General features: G+C 43.0%; 4 protein-coding genes and 1 gene segment (V, D, J or C); 4 read left to right on the top strand and 1 right to left on the bottom strand.

Moving 5' to 3' along the window:
* The first annotated feature begins 2,467 nt into the window (after window positions 1-2,467).
* On the top strand, window positions 2,468-3,133 carry LOC133950266 (Ig kappa chain V region K29-213-like). The segment is given in 2 exon segments: window positions 2,468-2,526; window positions 2,620-3,133. Coding segments are annotated over 2 exon segments (573 nt in total).
* Window positions 3,134-8,145: 5,012 nt separating this feature from the next.
* LOC133949960 (uncharacterized) lies at window positions 8,146-9,583 on the top strand. The gene is made up of 5 exons (XM_062384079.1): window positions 8,146-8,209; window positions 8,318-9,010; window positions 9,098-9,205; window positions 9,280-9,314; window positions 9,404-9,583. The coding sequence occupies exons 1-5, from the start codon at window positions 8,152-8,154 to the stop codon at window positions 9,521-9,523; spliced, it is 1,014 nt and encodes a 337-aa protein (XP_062240063.1). The 5' UTR covers window positions 8,146-8,151; the 3' UTR covers window positions 9,524-9,583.
* Window positions 9,584-11,529: 1,946 nt separating this feature from the next.
* On the bottom strand, window positions 11,530-12,981 carry LOC133950265 (uncharacterized). The gene is made up of 3 exons (XM_062384519.1): window positions 12,951-12,981; window positions 12,481-12,846; window positions 11,530-12,086 (listed from the first exon to the last, which is right to left on the bottom strand). Exons 1-3 carry the CDS (start codon window positions 12,979-12,981, stop codon window positions 11,629-11,631), a joined length of 855 nt encoding a protein of 284 aa, XP_062240503.1. The 3' UTR covers window positions 11,530-11,628.
* An 823-nt stretch (window positions 12,982-13,804) lies between these two features.
* LOC133949961 (uncharacterized) lies at window positions 13,805-15,572 on the top strand. The gene is made up of 6 exons (XM_062384080.1): window positions 13,805-13,943; window positions 14,273-14,629; window positions 14,918-14,950; window positions 15,032-15,133; window positions 15,208-15,242; window positions 15,332-15,572. The coding sequence occupies exons 1-6, from the start codon at window positions 13,892-13,894 to the stop codon at window positions 15,449-15,451; spliced, it is 699 nt and encodes a 232-aa protein (XP_062240064.1). The 5' UTR covers window positions 13,805-13,891; the 3' UTR covers window positions 15,452-15,572.
* Window positions 15,573-19,067: 3,495 nt separating this feature from the next.
* LOC133949959 (uncharacterized) lies at window positions 19,068-21,033 on the top strand. The gene is made up of 5 exons (XM_062384076.1): window positions 19,068-19,134; window positions 19,233-19,922; window positions 20,379-20,492; window positions 20,673-20,716; window positions 20,800-21,033. The coding sequence occupies exons 1-5, from the start codon at window positions 19,068-19,070 to the stop codon at window positions 20,899-20,901; spliced, it is 1,017 nt and encodes a 338-aa protein (XP_062240060.1). The 3' UTR covers window positions 20,902-21,033.
* The last annotated feature ends 911 nt before the right edge of the window (window positions 21,034-21,944 follow it).

The following is a 21,944-nucleotide window of genomic DNA, read 5'->3' as shown; positions in this document are numbered from 1 at the left end:
CTTTACAAAATAGAAAAAAAATAACATACTATATAACATATAACATATAACATATAACATCGTAACATATAACATAGTCAAATGAAGTCAAATGAAGCAGCAGTTTACAGGGTGAAGGAGTGGGGAATATTAAATTAATAATATGAATATATGTATAACATATGACATAGTCAAACGAAGCAGCAGTTTACAGGGTGAAAGAGTGGGGAATATTAAATAAAATAATATGAATACATGTATGACATATAACATGGTCAAATGAAGCAGCAGTTTACAGGGTACAGTTTTGACCACAGAGTCCGCTTGTTTGGACCAGGTGAGGTCATCTGTGATGAACACACCGAGGAACTTGAACTAAGAGACTCTCTCCACTACAGCTCCATCGATGTGTATCGGACCGTGACCCCCTCTCTGCAGCTTCCTGAAGTCCACACTCATCTCCTTGGTCTTGCAGACGTTAAGAGACAGGTTTTTCTCTTGGCACTATGTTGCCAAGCCCTTGACCTCTTCTCTATAGGCGGTCTCATCATTGTTAGAGATGACACCCAGGATGGTAGTGTCGTCTGCAAATTTCAGGATGATGTTAGAACTGTGTGTTGCCACACAGTCCTGCGTGTATAGGGAGTACAGGAGGGGGCTGAGTACGCAGCCCTGAGGGGCCCCGCTGCTCAGGGTCAGTGAGGAGGAGGTGTGTTTGCCCATTTTACCACCTGGGGTCTGCTCTTCAGGAAGTCCAAGATGCAGTTGCACAGGGGGTTTTAAGACCCAGGCTCCTGAGCTTAGGGACGAGCTTGGCAGGCACAATTGTGTTGAACGCGGAGCTGTAGTGCACGAACAGCATCCTCACATATGTGTTGGCCTTTTCCAGGCGGCAGAGGGTGGTGTGGGTTGTCAGGGCGATGGCATCGTCCGTGAATCGTTTAGGGTGGTATGCAAATTGGAAGGGGTCAAGGGTGTTCGGAAGAGTTGAGCAGATGTGGGTTTTGACCAGCTGCTCGAAGCACTTGTTGATGGTGTAGGTCAGTGCTACAGGGTGGTAATCGTTTAAGCAGGTGATGGATGGTTTCTTAGGTATGGGGATGATGGTGGCTAGCTGGTCGGCACACCCCCTGAGGACGCGGCCTGGAACCCCATCGGGCCCAGATGACTTTCGAGGCTTCACTCTTTGAAGCTCTCGCCTCACTTCAGCCACTGTCAGAGACAGAGTGCAGTCGTCTCGGTCCTCAGCCAGTCTTGCGGATGGAAGGCTGTTGGTTGCCTCAAACCATGCATAGAAGGTGTTGACGTCATCAGGTAGGGAGGCGGCATGCTGATCATCACTGCTATTTCTCCCTTTATAGCAAGTGATGTGTCGCAGGCCACTCCACAAGTGGCGGGGGTCAAGAAACAACCCATTCAATTGAGGTGCAGATCTGGACAAAAGGGGCTGATCCAGGATGTTTTCATCACCTCTCTTCATTGCCTAAATTGAGGAGTAGTAGTGAATTTTAGAAATTATTTCATGATTTTATTGTTGACTTCAGACTTTTTGATACCATGTGGTCCCTGTTGTAACCTCAGGTCCACGGCAAAGGCCCTAATAACCATTCCACATTCCCAGCTGGAAAAGCAGAGGGAACCAGGTCTTTTTTGTTGGAGCCCACCCTCTTTGTCAGAAGGATCTCCATCAGAAGATTGTTTCAAACTCCTTATCCTCTTTAAAGATACATTTTAAAAATGTACTGTCCTAGTCCTTGGGGTCTGACTTCACCTCTAACTTTTATTTATATTCTTTAATCTAGCTCTGAACTTACCTGCTGTTTGTAATTTATTCATGGTAGACTATATTTATTTTTCATTATTTATCTTAACCTGTAACCTTTATATCCTGAAATTTGTGATATTATGTTTTCTTTTAAATGTTTTCTATTGTTTGCCCTTAATTCTTCACTTTTAACTTGTACAGCACCTTGTAACTGGGCTTTGGAAGGTGCTATATGAATAAATCACTACAATTGTAGTAGAAGTAGTATTATGTGCTCTAACTGCTTCACATGTTTCTCACCCTTTGATTCTTTTTAAAGAACAAAGAATCACATTGAAAGTAGCAGTGATCATGTGATCAATGTTGCCCTGCTGGCAAATCAACACAAGTCTTTACTCTAAAGAGAGGAGAAAGTGTCGGGCTGTTTGTCATTCAACACGACGATTTCAACATGTAGACATCTCTGAAGTTCGTTCTCTACCTGACATGTTTCTTCTTGGGGAAAATGGGTGAGTTGTGTGTTTTTTAAATATTCAGTCAGTCCTGATGATGATACAATTTCCTTTCTATCAGATAACATTAACTGTGACTTTGCATTTCTCCTTTTTCTCTTCAGTTCAGATGCATCATTTTATATTGTCTCATCAAGACAGTGAATTTATATCAGCTGATGCTGGAGACAACTTGACTTTGCAATGTTTCTATGAGGAGAGGGACAATACGATGTATTGGTACAAACAAAAACCAGGACAGAAACCTGGAATGATCTCAAAGACGTACAGATCTTCCAATTCTATTTGGTCCGTGAATGAATTCAGGAACAATTCACGCTTTACTGTGGAAACTAATGATGTTGTGAGTCAGATACAAATCTCAGATCTGCAGCTTTCAGACTCAGCTACTTACTACTGTTTACAGAGTTGTTCACATAAGTTTGAGTTTATGCAGAGCGTCACTGTCAGTGTGAAAGGTTCAGGGTCTAACATCCAGGCTGTGGTGCATCAATCTGAGAGCATCCAGCCAGGAGGCTCTGTGACTCTCAGCTGTACAGTTCACACTGGGACCTGTGATGGAGAACACAGTGTTTACTGGTTCAAGAACTCTGAAGAACCTCAGCCAGGACTCATTTACACCAAGGGAGACAGGAACGATCAATGTGAGAGGAAACCTGACACACGGACAAACACCTGTGTCTACAACTTGTCAATGGAGAGACTGAACCGTTCTCATGCTGGGACCTACTACTGTGCTGTCGCTGCATGTGGACACATTGTGTTTGGAGACGGGACCAAGCTGGAGTTTGATGGTGAGTCTCATTTAATGAATAGTGACAGAAGAAAGAGACAGGACATTGGTAAAATACTCAACAACAACAAAATGAAACAGTAACCCAGCCGGTCCTGTCTGAATGATTATATTATTATTGTAGGATTATATTATTACTATAATTATTATTGTATTGGTGAGATTATATTTAATAATACACAATCGTAGTAGTAGTCAGATTATTAGTATTGTTATTATAATTTGCTATAATATCTTTCTATTCATATAGAAAACTAACACAAGCACACAAACAAACTCACCCTCACTGCTTTCTCATTCCGTTCTGTTAACTGTCCTGTAATCACGGTTCTTATCCTCTTTGTTTTGTTCTGTCAATTTCTTGTCTCTTGTTTTGCTAAGTTAATTGAAAATTTCAAACAGAAGCGACACAATTAGTAGGACTTCTCCTGTTGCAGTTGAAGTGAACTGGCTGGTGTATTTCCTGAGTGGAGCAAGATAAACAAGAGAAGATGCTGGAGCAGTTCAGGTAACCACTCACCTATAGCTTGTTAAAAGTGGATTAGGAGACGCAAACATCTCAATTCAACACATACAACACAAAACAAGTTAAGAAGTAAACCCAGGTTAAGAGGTAAAGACACCTAACAGTTCATATGTGAACACAAGTGAGACTAAGTCTTTGTCTTTGTCCTTGTTTCTCAACCAGAGTCTCGTACACAACCATCATCTCCCTCCACAAAAAATGCAGAGGTAAATACAATCTTTTTAAGTGTGAAATTTACATTTGACAATAAATCAGGAGCCATCTAGATGTACTTTTATGTTGTTTCTAGGGCAACCAACATGCAGATGACCTCCATTACGCTGCAGTAAATGTGAACGTGGCCAGCAGATCAAGACAACAGAGGGACAAAACAACCGATGAATCTTTGTAGTCAAGTGTTTATTTGTAGAATTGTGTTTTTTAGAACGGTCTATGTTTGAGATGAGGAATTTCTCAGTCTGTCTTTAGAGATGGAGCATGATTCTTGTCTGTTATGCTTTCCTTATCCTTTTCCAAACATTAAGTGGCTTTTTTTGTTGTGATTATGATAAATAAGAACTTGTGATATAATTACATCTTCATGGTTACACATGTGTGTGGTTGTATGGCGGGGGGGGGGTCAATGTTTGGACAGTTGCTGTAACTTCATGTAATGAAAGTTTGTGGCCCAGTCTGGGTGTGTGTGCAAAAGGTGACAGCTGTGTCATTGATCTGCTGTGTGTTCACATAGGGAGGGTGTCTACTGAGGAGCTGCTGTGTGAGGTTATGACTTCTGTATTTCTTTGAATAATAGAAGGTTTATTTTCAACTAATTGCCAGGACTCTAAGATATGAAGCTGTGAATCTTCCATTCCTACAACAATCACAATAAAAACCTGGTTTAAACAATTGAATGGATTCAGTGGACAGAAACACTACAGTGTTTTTTAATTTGAAACAGGTTAAGGAAGTGTTGAAAATATTTATATTTGTGACATATTCAACAGACATTGAAACAGCACACAGCATGTGGAGGAAATCCACAATTTTTTTGTCCAACTTGATGGAAGTTGCCCCTTGTGTTGCATCGCAATTTCCACACTGGTGACCTTGACGATCGTTTGTTGACGTGTTTAACGAACGGGACCCGACCATGGCCGTGCACGCTGTGGCCCTCAAACTCCCCGAATTCTGGGAATCTTCAGCGGCGGCGTGGATTGCCCAGACGGAGGCACAGTTCGCATTGCGGGACATAACAGCTGATACAACTCGGTACTACTACGTTGTGTCATCTCTGGGAAGCTCAACAGCGTCGCGGGTGGTGAGTCTCCTGAAATACCCTCCAGCTACAGACAAGTCTGCAGCACTCAAAGCCTACCTGTTGAAGACTTTTGAACTGTCAGACGCTGAGAGAGCCAGCAGGCTGATCTCCCTCCAAGGACTGGGTGACAGCAAACCGTCAGAGCTCATGGACCGTATGCTGGATCTCCTGGGGGAGCACAGCCCCCATTTTCTTTTCACCCAGCTTTTCCTGCGTCAGCTGCCTTCGGTTTTCAGACGTTTTCCACGCCCGCTCACCGTGAAAGCCCTGCAGGAATTTCTTGGCATGGTAAACGTTTATCATCGTTTCATCCCTCGAGCCGCTCAGCTCATGCAGCCCCTGCACGAGGCTTTGAAAGGTAAGCCAAGCATGCTGTGGACTGGACTGAGGGCAGGGACAAAGCTTTTGCTGAGACTAAGGCAGCCCTTGCGCACGCCGCTATGCTGGCACATCCTTCTGCCAGGGCCCCCATCGCCATCACCTCAAACGCGTCGGATTACGCTGTCGGTGCCGTCTACGAGCAGTGGGTGGGCGGGGCCTGGCAGCCGCTTGCTTTTTTCAGCCGCCAACTGCGAGCCAACAAGCGGAAGTACAGTACTTTTGACCGGGAGCTGCTGGGTCTCTACCTCGCCATCAGACACTTCCGTTTCCTGCTGGAAGGTCGACACTTCACCGCTTTTGTCGACCACAAGTCCACCCGCCAGCAACGTCATCTGTCCTACATCTCCGAGTTCACCACGGATTTACGGCACGTGGCCAGTAAGGACAACCAGGTGGCGGACTGCCTGTCACGGGCTGTGGCAGGAGCAGTCCAACTTGGCCTGGATTACGGCAGCATGGCAGCGGACCAGACCACAGACCCAGACGTACACATCCTGAGGACCTCGACTACAGGCTTGAGGATAGAGGACGTCGTGTTTGGGGAGGCTGACACCACGCTCCTGTGTGACATCTCCACAGGCAGTCCTCGGCCGCTCGTGCCCACGGGATGGAAACGCAGCGTTTTTGATGCCATCTATGGCCTCTCCCATCCTGGTTCGAAAGCTGGTGGCGGCTAAGTTTGTTTGGCACGGCCTCAAAAAGGACGTTAGAGACTGGGCTACAACTTGTCTGGAGTGCCAACGGGCCAAGGTACATCGACACACTAAAGCCCCGTTAGAGTTGTTCCAGGTGCCAGAGAAGCGGTTTGACCATGTCAACGTGGATCTGGTTGGCCCTCTGCCCTCCTCTCAGGGTTTCACCTACCTGTTCACCATGGTTGACAGGACCACCCGTTGGCCTGAGGCTGTGCCACTGACATCGTTGACAACCGTTGAGATGACACAGGCATTTATCGGCACCTGGGTTGCCCGGTTCGGCACCCCTTCGGACATATCCTCTGACCGGGGCGCACAGTTCACGTCCGAGCTGTGGAACACGGTTGCCAAGAGCCTCGGAGTAAAACTCCACCGCACAACTGCATATCATCCGCAGGCTAACGGACTCTGTGAGCGGTTCCACAGGTCAATGAAGGCTTCTCTTCGTGCTGGCCTCAAAGACTGCAACTGGGTCGACAAGCTCCTGTGGGTGATGCTGGGCATCAGGACTGCACCAAAAGAAGACCTGCAATCCTCATCCGCGGAGCTTGTCTATGGCCAGCGCAGCGGGTTCCAGGGGATTTCGTTCCTACATCCACCGTTCCTTGGTCTGCGGCTCCCAAGCGGGCCACGCTACTGGACAATGCGCGGCTTTTCGCACCTGTCCCTACTTCCCAGCATGGCCTCTCTCAGTCGCACATCCCCGCTGGGCTTCGGAAGGCTGGATACGTTTTTGTTCGCCACGAGGAACGCTACGGCCGCCCTACGAGGGCCCATTTCGCGTGTTGGAGATGGGGGACAAACATGTCACGGTGGACATGGGAGGCAAACCGGAGCGACTCTCCATTGACTGCCTCAAACCCGCCTATTTGGACGTGGCTAGGCCCGTTGAGGTGGCCCAGCCCCCACAACGCGGGCGTCCTCCAGTTCTGCACCCACCTCCTGCTCCTTTGCCTATCAAACCGGCCACGGTAGTTTTTTCTCCACCCCCTGTAAAACACAGCCGTTTTGGTCGGTTACTACGACCACCTCTCCGGTGATATGTTTTTTTGTTGTTATGGTGAATTCTGGGGGGAGTTGTGTAGTGAATAGGGACTTGCATAATTCACCCTCGCGCTCAGTATAGGCACAGTCGGCGTCAGTCTCCTACGAGGGCGATAACGTCGACCCCGGGGCATGCCAGGTGACGTGATGACGTCAGGATCACAAGGCATGATGGGAACGTAGTGACGTCTGAGACCCCAGGGCATGCTGGGATGTTAAAAGCCATCTTGTTTGTTATTGTTTTGATGTTAATAAACGGAGCACAATTTGTGTGTCCAACTTGATGGAAGTTGGCCCTTGTGTTGCATCGCAATTTCCACCTGGTCTTTATTACCAAGCAGGGTTCGGTACACAGGGGGTCAAAATCATCAGACAAAGGTGTCTGAAACGTGAGGCAAAAACCAGGTCGAACAATCCAGGCAAATGTGGTCAAGAAAACATGAGACGAGACAAGTGTTGGTGAGATCACTGGAACGCTGCGTGCAATACGAGATCAATTGGTCCTGGACAAGGGGAAGTCACATACCTTATATACAGACAGACATCAGCTAAACTACAGACAGGTGAAACACATTAGGAAGGAGAAACCAATATGTGAGACATGGGGGGGCGGGGGGGGGGGGATATTTAACATGCAACAGGAAATGGTGTGAGTGTAACCATTACACCATGTTTGCAGGATGCAGAAAAAAGAGCAAATGGGCAAAGCAGGTATATGTGTGAATGAAGAAACAGAAGTAGACTTACTGTGTAAACATATGGAGCTAAATCCAGGCCAAAAGGACTGATCATTTTAAAAACAAATTGAAACTGAAAGTTGAAGTTTTAATCTTGAATTTTGAAAAATACAACATTGCTTTAAAAAAAATTCTGGGTTAAATATAGTTTGAATTGACTTTTAACATGTAAATTTGTAACTGTGCTTTAAAAGATGCTATATGAATAATTGAATACGAATGTAGTAGTAGTAGTATTTTGTACTCTAACTGTTTCAGATGTCTGTCACCCTGTGACTCTTTTTAAAGAAAAAAGATTCAGATCAAAGGTAGCAGTGATCATGTGATCATGTTGCCCTGCTGGCCAATCAACACAAGTCTTTACTCTGAAGAGAGGAGAAAGTGTTGGGCTGTTTGTCATTCAACACGACGATTTCAACATGAAGACATCTCCGAAGTTCGTTCTCTACCTGACATGTTTCTTCTTGGGGAAAATGGGTGAGTTGTGTGTTTTTTAAATATTCAGTCAGTCCTGATGATGATTACGATTTCTTTTCTGTCACATAACATTAACAGTAATTTTGCTTTTCTCCTTTTTCTATTCAGTTCAGATGCATCATTTTATCTTGTCTTATCAAGAAAGTGGATTCATATCGGCTGATGATGGAGACAACTTGACTTTGCAGTGTTTCTATGAGGGGGATGGCAATAACCTTTATTGGTACAAACAAACACCAGGACAGAAACCTCGAATTATCTCAATGACGTACAAATTCTCTAATAAAGATTTTATGTTATGGAATGAATTCAAGGACAATCGACGTTTCACTGTGGAAACTAATGATGTTGTGAGTCACCTTAATATCTTAGATCTGAAGCTTTCAGACTCAGCTACTTACTACTGTTTACAGAGTCGTTCATATGTGTTTGAGTTCATGGAGGGTGTCACTATCAGTGTGAAAGGTTCAGGGTCTAACATCCAGGCTGTGGTGCATCAGTCTGAGAGCTTCCAGCCAGGAGGCTCTGTGACTCTCAGCTGTACAGTTCACACTGATACCTGTGATGGAAAACACAGTGTTTACTGGTTCAAGAACTCTGAAGAACCTCAGCCAGGACTCATTTACACCCAGGGAGACAGGAACGATCAGTGTGAGAGGAAACCTGACACACAGACACACACCTGTGTCTACAACTTTTCGATGGAGAGACTGAACCGTTCTCATGCTGGGACCTACTACTGTGCTGTCGCTGCATGTGGACACATTGTGTTTGGAGACGGGACCAAAGTGGACTTTGAAGGTAACTAGATTTTTAGCCAAGATTGTGACAATTTTTAAATAGTGGTGTAAAGCTCAGTAATGTCTCCTGATGTCTGGCTCTCTGCAGAGGTGGTGGACTATCTTCCCTTGGTGTATATCCTGAGTACGACCTCGGCAATCACCACCCTGCTGAGTGTTCTACTGGCTTTCTCAATATGCATGATGAGGGTTACAGGTAAATGCTACTATCTGTTCCTCATGATCCCAGTGATCATTATATGACATTTAAAACTCTGTCTGTCTTTTCAGATCCCCATGCTCCATCATCCAAAATAAATGCAAAGGTAAAGATGAGCTGTTGTGTTACTGTTCAAACACTTGTGCACATTGTCTGTCATGGCCAACAACATGACTGACTGTTTTTCATGCACAGGATGAGCAGGATGAAGACGACCCCTGCTACATTGCTCACAGGGAGATACAGATGAACAGATCCAGAGGACAGAGGGATGATACCTGGAGTGAATGTGTGTACTTGAGTGTGAGGCAGTAGAGCTGGACACCTTCTGTATTTGTCTCTGTGTTTAATCACCACAATATGTCCTTACTGATATCAGGATTACCTCCATGTGAAACATGAGAAGCTTCAGCTTGTTATCATTTAAATAAAACAATTTTAATTTGTATTTGTGTGTGCATGACTCATTTCTACTGTGTCTGTGCATTCAAAGTAGTGCAGGTAACAGTGGACGACGTGCATCCTGCTGAAGCGTGAGCTTTCTCATGAAGCCGAGCTTTCATTATTCACAGACCACAGCTATCTGCTGGAAACATGGTGACCACATGTCACATACAAGCACCTTTTGTGATTAAGTTGTGGCCAAAAGTGTTAACACAACCTTGTGTACCTACCAATAATGTTATCTGTAATGAGGCGGGTCATTGGATGCTATCTTCACCTTTCTGGAGTGAGGACGTTGGGGGCCACAGTGATGTCAGAGATGCATATCTCAAAACCTCAATATAGGTGTGCAGTGCTTAAGCAACCACGAAAGTACAAAATCAGATCATGCTCAAAAGTCCCCTCTGATCTATAACTTCCTCGAACCGAAAACATAAATGGACGGTGCAGCCTTTAAACTGGCCACTTCTCAGTGTTTGTCTTTTGCTCTGACTCTCTGTGGTGAATAAGGTGAGAGCACTGTGACTGTGAGCAGGTTTCCGCTGGTTGAAAATGAAGTCCTGTCACTCTAACACAGGAAGACAGAAGTGTTTAACAAAGATAAGTCATCTTTACAAGAGGCAGCTCGCATGCTGTGTGCAAGGAAGTGAAACACAAAAGCCCTAGCAGAGCAAACTTAAAGATTTTGCAGTGAATGTAATAAATTGAGGTGGGAAGTACAGATACTTTGTGATTTGAGTTAAGATTCTTTAGGTGTCTGTACTTTAATTGAGTAATTATTTAGAATTTTGCTCTAATTCAATACATCAATCACTTCCTGCTTTATTTATTTTTGATTTTTTAAGTACAGTGTTTATTTAGGTTGCTGTAATGCTTTATACTGAGCTGAATTACAGAGCTTTTATGTTGAAAAATTGTCTGAAGTTTGTAAAATAGCCAAAATATACATTCTGAAAAAATAACCAGTAAGGTAAATAATTCAAACTTATGATTCAATCACACAGGTGACAGCAATACAGCAAATTCACATTATTATTCACACTGACTGTAAAATTGGTACAAAAAACACAATCTGCATCATCACGGATGCACAGCATCTTCATTGCATCACAAGCGAACAGCTCACTCCAAACACGCATGTTTAGGACGGGCACTGCACTAGTGTACGATATATGCATATGAAAGGCCAAAGAGAATTCTACGTAGGTGGATAATTCAACTTTCTGCCACAAGGTGTAAGAGGCAACAAGAGAAAAGTTCTCAGACCCTCTAGTTTGTTTGTGTCTCTGCGGTTTGAAACAGGATGTCCCCAGATCAGTAGCTTGAGGTTGGTTAGTTCACTGCACCGTGAGGGAGGGTTAACAATCTGTAATCCATTTAAAGGCAAATTCCACCAACTTTACAAATCTAATCAAACCTCAGTTTTTTTTTTTGCGTCATGTATATGCAGAATGTCTTCTCCACCCTGATGATGTCACCTGGGTTTTCTCACTTTTGGTTTCTCCAGTGGGGTGTGAAGAAGTGATCAGCTCACATTGGTCGCTGTGAAGCAGCGTGGCGTCACGTGGCTGAAACAGAGAACAGGGACGACCACCTGAGGAGCCTCATGCATGATGAAGCTTGAAGCTTCTACTTGTGATGTGACTTCATGTGGGGAAGAAATATGTCTGAATTAAACCATTTGTTTTCTTTTCTCAAGGAGATGTTGCCTTCACCAAATCAGTTTGTCACAGATGGAAATAAATAAATGAAAAATGTCTTAAACTTCTGTGTTTTTTATTCTTGCTGAACAACTTTGACATATTGTAATAAATCAGAGCATTTTAAATTTAAACGTTATACTTGTGAAATGTTGTCATAGTAATGCAAACCTCAACTTTATTAAATGCTCCACAGCAATTGCACAGACTTATTGAAGAGCCATGAATTATTGGATTTGATAGATAGAGCATCACCCATGTCCCATCCCTGACCGATTAAGGATGAACTGAGCACTTTGTGAAGTAAACCAAGAAACAAACTGTGAGACAGAGCAAGAGAATCCCAGTTCTAATGATGGAGAGCCAAACCAAGGTTCTCATCTGTGCCGTTTGGTCGTCTGGGACCAGCAGCTCACTTCCTCTGCCGAACAGTATCTCGCCACAGGAGGCCACAGCGCAGTAGTAGGTCCCGGCATCAGAGGCCCTGAGGTTGGTCTGCTGCAGGTGGTATGAACAGCTTTGTGAGGGAGACCCTGGTACAGAGATGCGTTCACACTGATCACTGTGTGTGTGAAGGATGCCATGGCGAGACCCGTGTCGGAACCAGTAAACGTTGTGTTCTCCATCACAGGTCCCAGTGAGAACTGTACAGTTGAGAGTCACAGAGCCTCCTAGGGGAACGGTCTCAGATGCAGGCCCCTGGACAATGTCCTGGTGTTCCTGGAGTCTGGCTCCTAAATTACAAGTATTTGTGAAAATTGACTATTTTATAGTAGTAAAGTAATTTTTCTGTGAGAATTTAATAAGAATGAATGCTGACAATAAACCCTATGAACAGTATATACAAATCATATTTTTTGAATTGTCTAAAACCTTTTCAACAATCTTCAATTTTGACCGACTTGTTGCACCAAAAAATCAGAGTGAAGAGAACATTTCTGAGAGCAGGTGATTCATGTGTGCACAGAATCACTGCTCTCAAACTGTATGACCACGCTCTAGAATAATGATTGGAAAACAAATACGATTGGAACACTAGCAATCAAGATGATAATTCCAGCGATAAATCAATAATACAATTTTCTAACGACAAATGACATGCGAAGGAAAGTAAAAGCCCCCACCAACCTCTGACACTTAAAAAGACCCCCTCTCCAAAATCCAACATGTTGGAGTGCGAGCCTCCGCAGAAGTACGAAGCCGAATCTGAGGGTTGGACGTCAGAGATGTGTAAATGATTTTTCCCTTCCTCCCTCCCCACAGAGAAACGAGGATTCTCCTCCAACCAGTGGAAGACTTTAGACGGCTCATCATGTTTGTAAACACTAGACAGGAGCTCCGGCCTGAATCCTAAGGTCTGCCTGTACCAGGAGAAGTGCATCAACACCTGACTGTCGTAGGAGCAGCGTAGAGTCACGTTGTCCCCAAGGCTGGCCGATACAACACCAGTGTCCTGCTCGACTGCAGCCGACTGGATCACGGCTGACAGGTGAACTGGGTGAAGAAAAGATAAAACGTTACTGGAGCAGTAGACAGCATTCAGTTTTCAGCCTCACTCAGGACCACAGACTCAATTGATCTTGTATCCAGACACTTACATACAACACAGACCAAGGCAGGCAGGTGCATCGTCTCAAGGGTGTTGGGAAATGAACATTTTGTGCAAAAAGAGCAGACACCAGCGTAAAAATGAGGCTGCAGCTGATTGGCTGTTAAGAGGGTCAGTCTGCGTGACACATTAAACATCCGTCAGGACCACGGCAGGAAGTGAATCATTCCACTCCACCAAGTTGTGATTTACTTTCATTTGCTCCTTTTCAATTTAATAAATGTGAAATATCTTCAGTTGATGACAGGACAAAGGTCAAAGGTCATGTATAGAATGGTTTGTATAGTGTTTATATATAAATAGTGATATCATAAAGAAGTCTTAAGTCGATATTGTTGTCATTTGAGGCATCTCTGCTCCCTGGACTAAAGGCACGACCTAAAACTTAAATATGGGGGAATAAATGATGATCATATGGCAGGAATGTTGTCATCACGATGTCACTATGAAGCCAGACAGTGACGTCATATTTTGTGTTGACTTTTTAACTTTTGCAACCAGTAACAGCTGAGTCACTGTTACTCTTTTTTTTCAATATGGACTATTTGACTGACTCTCATAATATAACCTATGATATAACTACTTTATTTTCATAAAGTTAAGGCTTTTTCTCTCATAAAACCTCACCTTTACTCTGTTGATACTACAATTATATTTTCATCAACCAATTTCAAAGTTACTTTTAAAATGACACATCACTATGAAACTGTTTGGCAAATGGAGACCTTCTTGAAAAACGGTGCAGGCATGAGGAAATAGAAGTGTCACTTTTAAAAAGTGGATAATATATAATAAAGTCCTCTGCAACATTCATCAAATACGTGATGACAGTCCTGTGTATTGTCAGCCTGTTCCCCGCCTCTTTACACTGAGACCACTTGTCTTTGAAACACAGTTCAGTCACGAACATTACAGCAGTGCTGTCGCACCATGCGCACGACAATGAACTTCACCCTCCTGTCAGCTATACTCTGCATCCTCAGTAAGTACATCTGCTTTTTCTCAATAAAATTTATTTCTCCTTCATCCACTTTGTTATGAGGCCTCTATTACTCTTTTGCAGTATCTGTAGGACCTAGTGTTTAGACAAAACAGTGAATAGCCTGAGACAGATAGAGAGACACTACACAAATTGACTAATGCTGTGTAGCAAATTAACTCATGCTATGTAGCCATCTTGACTTTAAAGGTGTATAATACTGCTTTCTCCCCCAATACATCAGGTAAAGAGACAATTAATACTTCTGACATCATCTGTCTCCAGAAAAACTTAAAACAAATGGAAAAATGTCAGAATCTTGTTTGTTTCAGGTTGGATCTCTGTCTCACGATGCGAATTTCACGTCGTGGAGGTCCAGACCGGTGAAGAGGTCACGCTGCTGTGTACCAACCTCACCAGTTCCCCCTCTTACATATCATGGTTCAGACTGGAAAACGGATCCAACACCAGCCTTATCTCCTCCATGCTCTCCCTTGATACAGGTGCATTGTACTTTGATGGGTTTGAAGAAGAAAAGTTCAACATGACGTCCAACATCAGTAACGTCTTTCTCCAAATCAAACAAGTGGATTTATCTGACTCTGGACTCTATATATGTGGCTATAACGTGGGCACCGACTCCAGAAAATCCCCAGCTGTTTACAGTGCTACGTATTTAAAGGTTAAAGGTAAGATCGCTGCACAGTTTTGTCTGTGTTTTGTTTTAGGGGAAATAGATTTTATTCCGTCTTGAAATAAGAGCTTGTCTGAACTAACTACACAACTTTGACTCCTCCATGTTAGTGGTTTGGACATGAAGCAAACTAAAAAGTTAAAATACACATACAATTATATTTTCTTGTTTGTTTTATAAGACGTTAGTAGTTGATTAGAAAAAGTATTACATGATTAGATCTTAAGGAATGTAATCTCTGCTGAAAGCTTTGTGATGGTGATAGCATTTGTCTGCACCAAAGGTTTTAGAGACGGGACCAAGCTGGAGTTTGATGGTGAGTCTCACGTGATGAATAGTGATAATTACTCCTTAGGTTAAAAGTGTGTGATGTCTCCTGTCCTCTTGCTCTCTGCAGGTGAGGTGGACTGGCTGGTGGTTTTCTTGAGTGCGACCTCAGCAATCACCACCCTGCTGAGTGTTCTACTTTCTTTCTCAATATGCATGATGAGGGTTACAGGTAAATGCTACTATCTGTTCCTCATGATCCCAGTGATCATTATATGACATTAAAAAGTCTTTCTGTCTTTTCAGATCCCCATGCTCCATCCTCCAAACTAAATGTAAAGGTAAAGATGAGCTGTTATGTTACTGTTCAAACACTTGTGCACATTGTCTGTCATGGCCAACAACATGACTGACTGTTTCTCATGTACAGGATGAGCAGAATGAAGACGACCCCTGCTACATTGCTCACAGGGAGATACAAAGGAACAGATCCAGAGGACAGAGGGATGATACCTGGAGTGAATGTGTGTACTTGAGTGTGAGGCAGTAGAGCTGGACACCTTCTGTATTTGTCTCTGTGTTTAATCACCACATTATGTCTTTACTGACATCAGAACAGTCCTGTAAAGTAGATTTTCACATCCGTGTGAAACATGTAAATCTTCAGCTTGTTATCATCTAAATAAAACAAGTTTAATTTTATTTGTGTGTGAATGACTCATTTCTACTGTGTCTCTGCATTCAAAGTAGTGCAGGTAACAGTGGACGATGTGCATCCTGCTGATGTGTGAGCTTTCTCATGAAGCCGAGCTTTCATTATTCACAGACCACAGCTATCTGTTGGAAACATGGTGACCACATGCCACATACAAGCAGCTTTTTTTAATTTACTTGTGGCCAGAAGTGTTAACTCAACCTCACATTGCTTTAGTAAAGTTTGTGTGAGTAATTATCATTCTGTGTACAAACCTAAAATGTACATTTTCTTACAGGCTTGTATACATTATGACATTAGACTTTATATAGAGTCTTGTCATAAACATACATATATGTACATACATTCACTAAATAGAACTTCTGAATAATATAACCTTTTGTGTGATTTATATAGAGAGTCATCAGCTCCCCCACAACAAATCCACTGGTGACACTTATCTCAATGATCCATTAATGACCATTCAAACTTCCTATTACTGTTTTAAAAAAAAATTCAGAGACCAATATCTTATTCGTCTCTATGTTAGTTTTGGACCCAGGGTTACCGAGATAAAGACGACCTCCATTATGTTGCTTTGGATATTAACTTCCCCAACAGGTCAAGACGATAGAGTGACAACAGAAAGCTGAATGTGTGTCCTCAGCATAAAGCAGTGAAAGTGTGCAGTGCAGGAAACCAGAAATGATGTTGCAACTACGAGCTTTTAATACGAATACTGTTGTGTCCATACTAAACCTGCCTGTTTGGAATGCACCCCTTTCTTGTCCTGTGTTAACGCCCCGATGCTGCTTCAGATGTATTCCTTGTAATAGTGAGTCTACCTCAAACATTTCTACAATGTAATGTCACTTATTCATCCTTCCTGGGTTATCTCCACAAAGATTTTATACTTTCATTCTGTTGGGCCTTGGTTCCAGTTCTTCAAAGTGCCACTCTATTTGTTCTCTAAAACATATTGTAATGGCAGCATCATACATTCAGATATTAATATACTTAATTTTAATGGAGCACAGGTTCAGCAGAGCAAGAAGACAAACAGACGGTGAAAGGAGTGAATGCGCGTACACCAGTGAAAAGCAACAGAGCTGAACATCTTACACTTCCAAACATGCTGATGCATAGCGTCTCAATGCAAAACGAAACAAAGAAATTATGATTTGATGTTGTCAGTTGACATACTTTCCACTCCAATTAAATATAGAGTATACTTCCTGACCATAACCCCAAGTTGTTTGACATTTCATGGAACTGACATGTGAGGATCTGTATTTAGCCTCCGTGTGGTCAAAAGAACGTCTGCTCTCTTTGACTGGGCACTTTCAAACAGGAAGTCTCTGCAGTGTCTTCACTACACCCCAGCAGACTACTTCAAGTAAACAGCAATGCAATTAATTGAAGTTGACAGAAGAGAATCACCAATGCTCTCATCAAGCAGTGTTGCTGTTACTCTTATGTTAGAATTGATACCTCCACTAAGGAGGTTATGTTTTCACCCCCGTCTTGGCTGGTTGGCTTTTTGGGAGGAGGACAGGACATGGGTCCAAAGTTCAATGTTCAAAGTTTAGTTTATTGTCACATGCACCAATGACAGCGTCATCGGAGCAGTGAAATTCTTGTGACATGGCAGGCAACATCTACGCAGACGTTAAGAGACAGGTTTATCTCTTGGCACTACGTTGCCAAGCCCTTGACCTCTTCTCTATAGGCGGTCTCATCATTGTTAGAGATGAAACCCAGGATGGTAGTGTCGTCTGCAAATTTCAGGATGATGTTAGAACTGTGTGTTGCCACACAGTCCTGCGTGTATAGGGAGTACAGGAGGGGGCTGAGTACGCAGCCCTGAGGGGCCCCGGTGCTCAGGGTCAGTGAGGCGGAGGTGTGTTTGTCCATTTTACCACCTGGGGTCTGCTCGTCAGGAAGTCCAAGATCCATTTACAGGGGGGTTTTAAGACCCAGGCTCCTGAGCTTGGGGACGAGCTTGGCAGGCACAATTGTGTTGAATGCGGAGCTGTAGTCCACGAACAGCATCCTCACATATGTGTTGGCCTTTTCCAGGCAGCAGAGGGTGGTGTGGGTTGTCAGGGCGATGGCATCGTCCGTGAATTGTTTAGGGCGGTATGCAAATTGGAAGGGGTCAAGGGTGTTCGGAAGGGTTGAGCAGATGTGGGTTTTGACCAGCTGCTCGAAGCACTTCTTGATGGTGGAGGTCAGTGTTACAGGGCGGTAATCGTTTAAGCAGGTGATGGATGGTTTCTTAGGTATGGGGATGATGGTGGCCTGCTTGAAGCAGGTGGGGACTGTTGAGAGATGCAGGGAGAGGTTGAATATGGAAGGGAAGACCTCCGCTAGCTGGTCGGCGCACCCCCTGAGGACGCGGCCTGGAACCACATCGGGCCCAGATGACTTTCGAGGCTTCACTCTTGGAAGCTCTCGCCTCACTTCAGCCACTGTCAGGGACAGAGTGCAGTCGTCTCGGTCTTCTCGGCCAGTCTTGCGGATGGAAGGCTGTTGGTTGCCTCAAACCGTGCATAGAAGGTGTTGACATCATCAGGTAGGGAGGCGGCATGCTGATCATCACTGCTATTTCTCCCTTTATAGCAAGTGATGTGTCGCAGGCCACTCCACAAGCGGCGGGGGTCAGGAAACAACCCATTCAATTGAGGTGCAGATCTGAACAAAAGGGGCTGATCCAGGATGTTTTGATCACCTCTTTTCATTGCCTAAATTGTAGAGTCGAATTTTAGAAATTATTTCATGATTTTATTGTTGACTTCAGACTTTTTGATACCATGTGGTCACTGTTGTAACCTCAGGTCCACGGCAAAGGCTCTAATAACCATTCCACATTCCCAGCTGTAAAAGCAGAGGGGACCAGGTCTTTTTTGTTGGAGCCCACCCTCTTTGTCAGATAGATCTCCATCAGAAGATTGTTTCAAACTCCTTATCCTCTTTAAAGATACATTTTATAAATGTACTGTCCTAGTCCTTGGGGTCTGTCTTCACCTCTAACTTTTCTTTATATTCTTTAATCTAGCTCTGAACTTACCTGCTGTTTGTAATTTATTCATGGTGGACTATATTTATTTTTCATTATTTATCTTAACGTGTAACCTTTATATCCTGAAATTTGTTATATTGTGTTTTCTTTTAAATGTTTTCTATTGTTTGCCCTAAATTCTTCACTTTTAACTTGTACAGCACCTTGTTACTGGGCTTTGGAAGGTGCTATATGAATAAATGACTACAATTGTAGTAGTAGTAGTATTATGTGCTCTAACTGCTTCACATGTCTCTCACCCTTTGATTCTTTTTAAAGAACAAAGAATCACATTGAAGGTGGCAGTGATCATGTGATCAGTGTTGCCTTGCTGGCCAATCAACAAAAGTCTTTACTCTGAAGAGAGGAGAAAGTGTCGGGCTGTTTGTCATTCAACACGACGATTTCAACATGAAGACATCTCTGAAGTTCGTTCTCTACCTGACATGTTTCTTCTTGGGGAAAAGGGGTGAGTTGTGTGTTTTTTAAATATTCAGGCAGTCCTGATGATGATTACAATTTAATTTTCTCAGATAACATTAACTGTTACTTTGCTTTTCTCCTTTTTCTCTTCAGTTCAGATGCATCATTTCATATTGTCTAATCAAGACAGTGGATTTATATCAGCTGATGTTGGAGAGAACTTGACTTTGCAGTGTTTCTATGAGGAGAGGGACAATACGATGTATTGGTACAAACAAAAACCAGGACAGAAACCTGGAATTATCTCAAAGACGTACAGATCTTCCAATTCTATTTGGTCCGTGAATGAATTCAGGAACAATTCACGCTTTACTGTGGAAACTAATGATGTTGTGAGTCAGATACAAATCTCAGATCTGCAGCTTTCAGACTCAGCTACTTACTACTGTTTACAGAGTTGTTCACATAAGTTTGAGTTTATGCAGAGCGTCACTGTCAGTGTGAAAGGTTCAGGGTCTATCATCCAGGCTGTGATGCATCAGTCTGAGAGCATCCAGCCAGGAGGCTCTGTGACTCTCAGCTGTACAGTTCACACTTGGACCTGTGATGGAGACCACAGTGTTTACTGGGTCAAGAACTCTGAAGAACCTCAGCCAGGACTCATTTACACCCATGGAGACAGGAACGATCAGTGTGAGAGGAAACCCAACACACAGACACCCACCTGTGTCTACAACTTGTCAATGGAGAGACTGAACCGTTCTCATGCTGGGACCTACTACTGTGCTGTCGCTGCATGTGGACACATTGTGTTTGGAGACGGGACCAAGCTGGAGTTTGATGGTGAGTCACTACCAGAGACTCATTTAATGAATAGGGACAGTTACGGAGAAAGAGACAGGACTTTGGTAAAATACTCGACAACAACAAAATGAAACAGTAACCCAGCCAGTTCTGTCTGAATGATTATATTATTATTGTAGGATTATATTATGACTATAATTATTATTGTATTGGTGAGATTATATTTAATAATACACAATCATTGCAGTAGTAGTCAGATTATTAGTATTGTTATTATAATTTTTTATAATATTTTTCTTTTCATATAGAAAACTAACACAAACACACAAACAAACTCACCCTCACTGCTTTGTCATTCCGTTCTGTTAACTGTCCTGTATTCACGGTTCTTGTCCTCTTTGTTTTGTTCTGTCAATTTCTTGTCTCTTGTTTTGCTAAGTTAATAGAAAATTTCAAACAGAAGCGACACAATTAGTAGAACTCCTCCTGTTGCAGATGAAGTGAACTGGCTGGTGTATTTCCTGAGTGGAGCTTTGGGATTAACCATCAGCCTTTTTCTGGCTGTGTTACTGTACAAGATAAACAAGAGAAGATGCTGGAGATGTTCAGGTAACCACTCACCTCTAGCTTGTTAAAAGTGGATTAGGAGACGCAAACACCTTAATTCAACACATACAACACAAGACTAGTTAAGAAGTAAACTCAGGTTAAGAGGTAAAGACACCTAACAGTTCATATGTGAACACAAGTGAGACTAAGTCTTTGTCTTTGTCCTTGTTTCTCAACCAGAGTCTCGTACACAACCATCTTCTCCCTCCACAACAAATGCAGAGGTAAATACAATCTTTTTAAGTGTGAAATTTACATTCAACAATAAATCAGTAGCCATCTTGATGTACTTATATGTTGTTTCTAGGGCAACCAACATATGGATGACCTCCATTACGCTGCAGTAAATGTTAACGTGGCCAGCAGATCAAGACGACAGAGGGACAACACAACCGATGAATCTTTGTAGTCAAGTGTTTATCTGTAGAATTTTGGTTTTTAGAACGGTCTATGTTTGAGATGAGGAATTTCTCAGTCTGTCTTTAGAGGTGGAGCATGATTCTTGTCTGTTATGCTTTCCTTATCCTTTTCCAAACATTAAGTGGCTTTTTTTTGTGATTAATGATAAATAAAAACTTGTGATGTAATTACATCTTCATGGTTACACAATGTGTGTGGTTGTATGGCGGGGGGGTGGGGGGGTGGGGGGGCAATGTTTGGACAGTTGCTGTAACTTCATGTTATGAAAGTTTGTGGCCCAGTCTGGGTGTGTGTGCAAAAGGTGATGGCTGCGTCTTTGATCTGCTGTCTGTTCACTTAGGGAGTGTGTCTACTGAGGAGCTGCTGTGTGAGGTTATGATTTCTGTATTTCCTTGAATAAAAGAAGGTTTATTTTCAACTAATTGCCCGGACTCTAAGATATGAAGCTGTGCATCTTCCATTCCTACAACATTCACAATAAAAACCTGGTTTAAACAATTGAATGGATTCAGTGGACAGAAACACTACAGTGCTTTTTAATTTGAAACAGGTAAAGGAAGTGTTGAAAATATTTATATTCGTGACATATTCAACAGACATTGAAACAGCTCACAGCATGTGGAGGAAATAGACAAAACCCCAAGCGCTGCTCTACTGGGTCCCGTGGCCGCCCTGACCTGAGCAACATAATGAAAGCCAAGACGTTCTATCACGTTTCCTCCAAGAGAGGCGAGAGGAGGTTTAACATGTGGACAGAAACCCCTGCAGAGTTGAGACCCCATTTAAAATTTGCCTGTCTATACTTACAATTTAGTTGGTTGCCTCCAATCATTAAGTATCGACAGCAACTTTTCCCAATGAAGGGTATTACTCATACAACAGGGACCTATATATGTTTTCAGCCTCACATTATGGGAACAAAACATGAGTCAAGATGATGTAAATCATTAAATTCCGTATCTTATAAACTTCGGTTTAGGTCAGGGTAAAGGTTGGAGTTATAGACAAGTCACTGTAACGTCCTCTGAAGTC

This window comes from Platichthys flesus, chromosome 24, assembly GCF_949316205.1.
Source record: "Platichthys flesus chromosome 24, fPlaFle2.1, whole genome shotgun sequence".
Taxonomy (NCBI): Eukaryota; Metazoa; Chordata; class Actinopteri; order Pleuronectiformes; family Pleuronectidae; genus Platichthys; species Platichthys flesus.
This window is presented reverse-complemented; position numbering and strand designations above follow the sequence as displayed.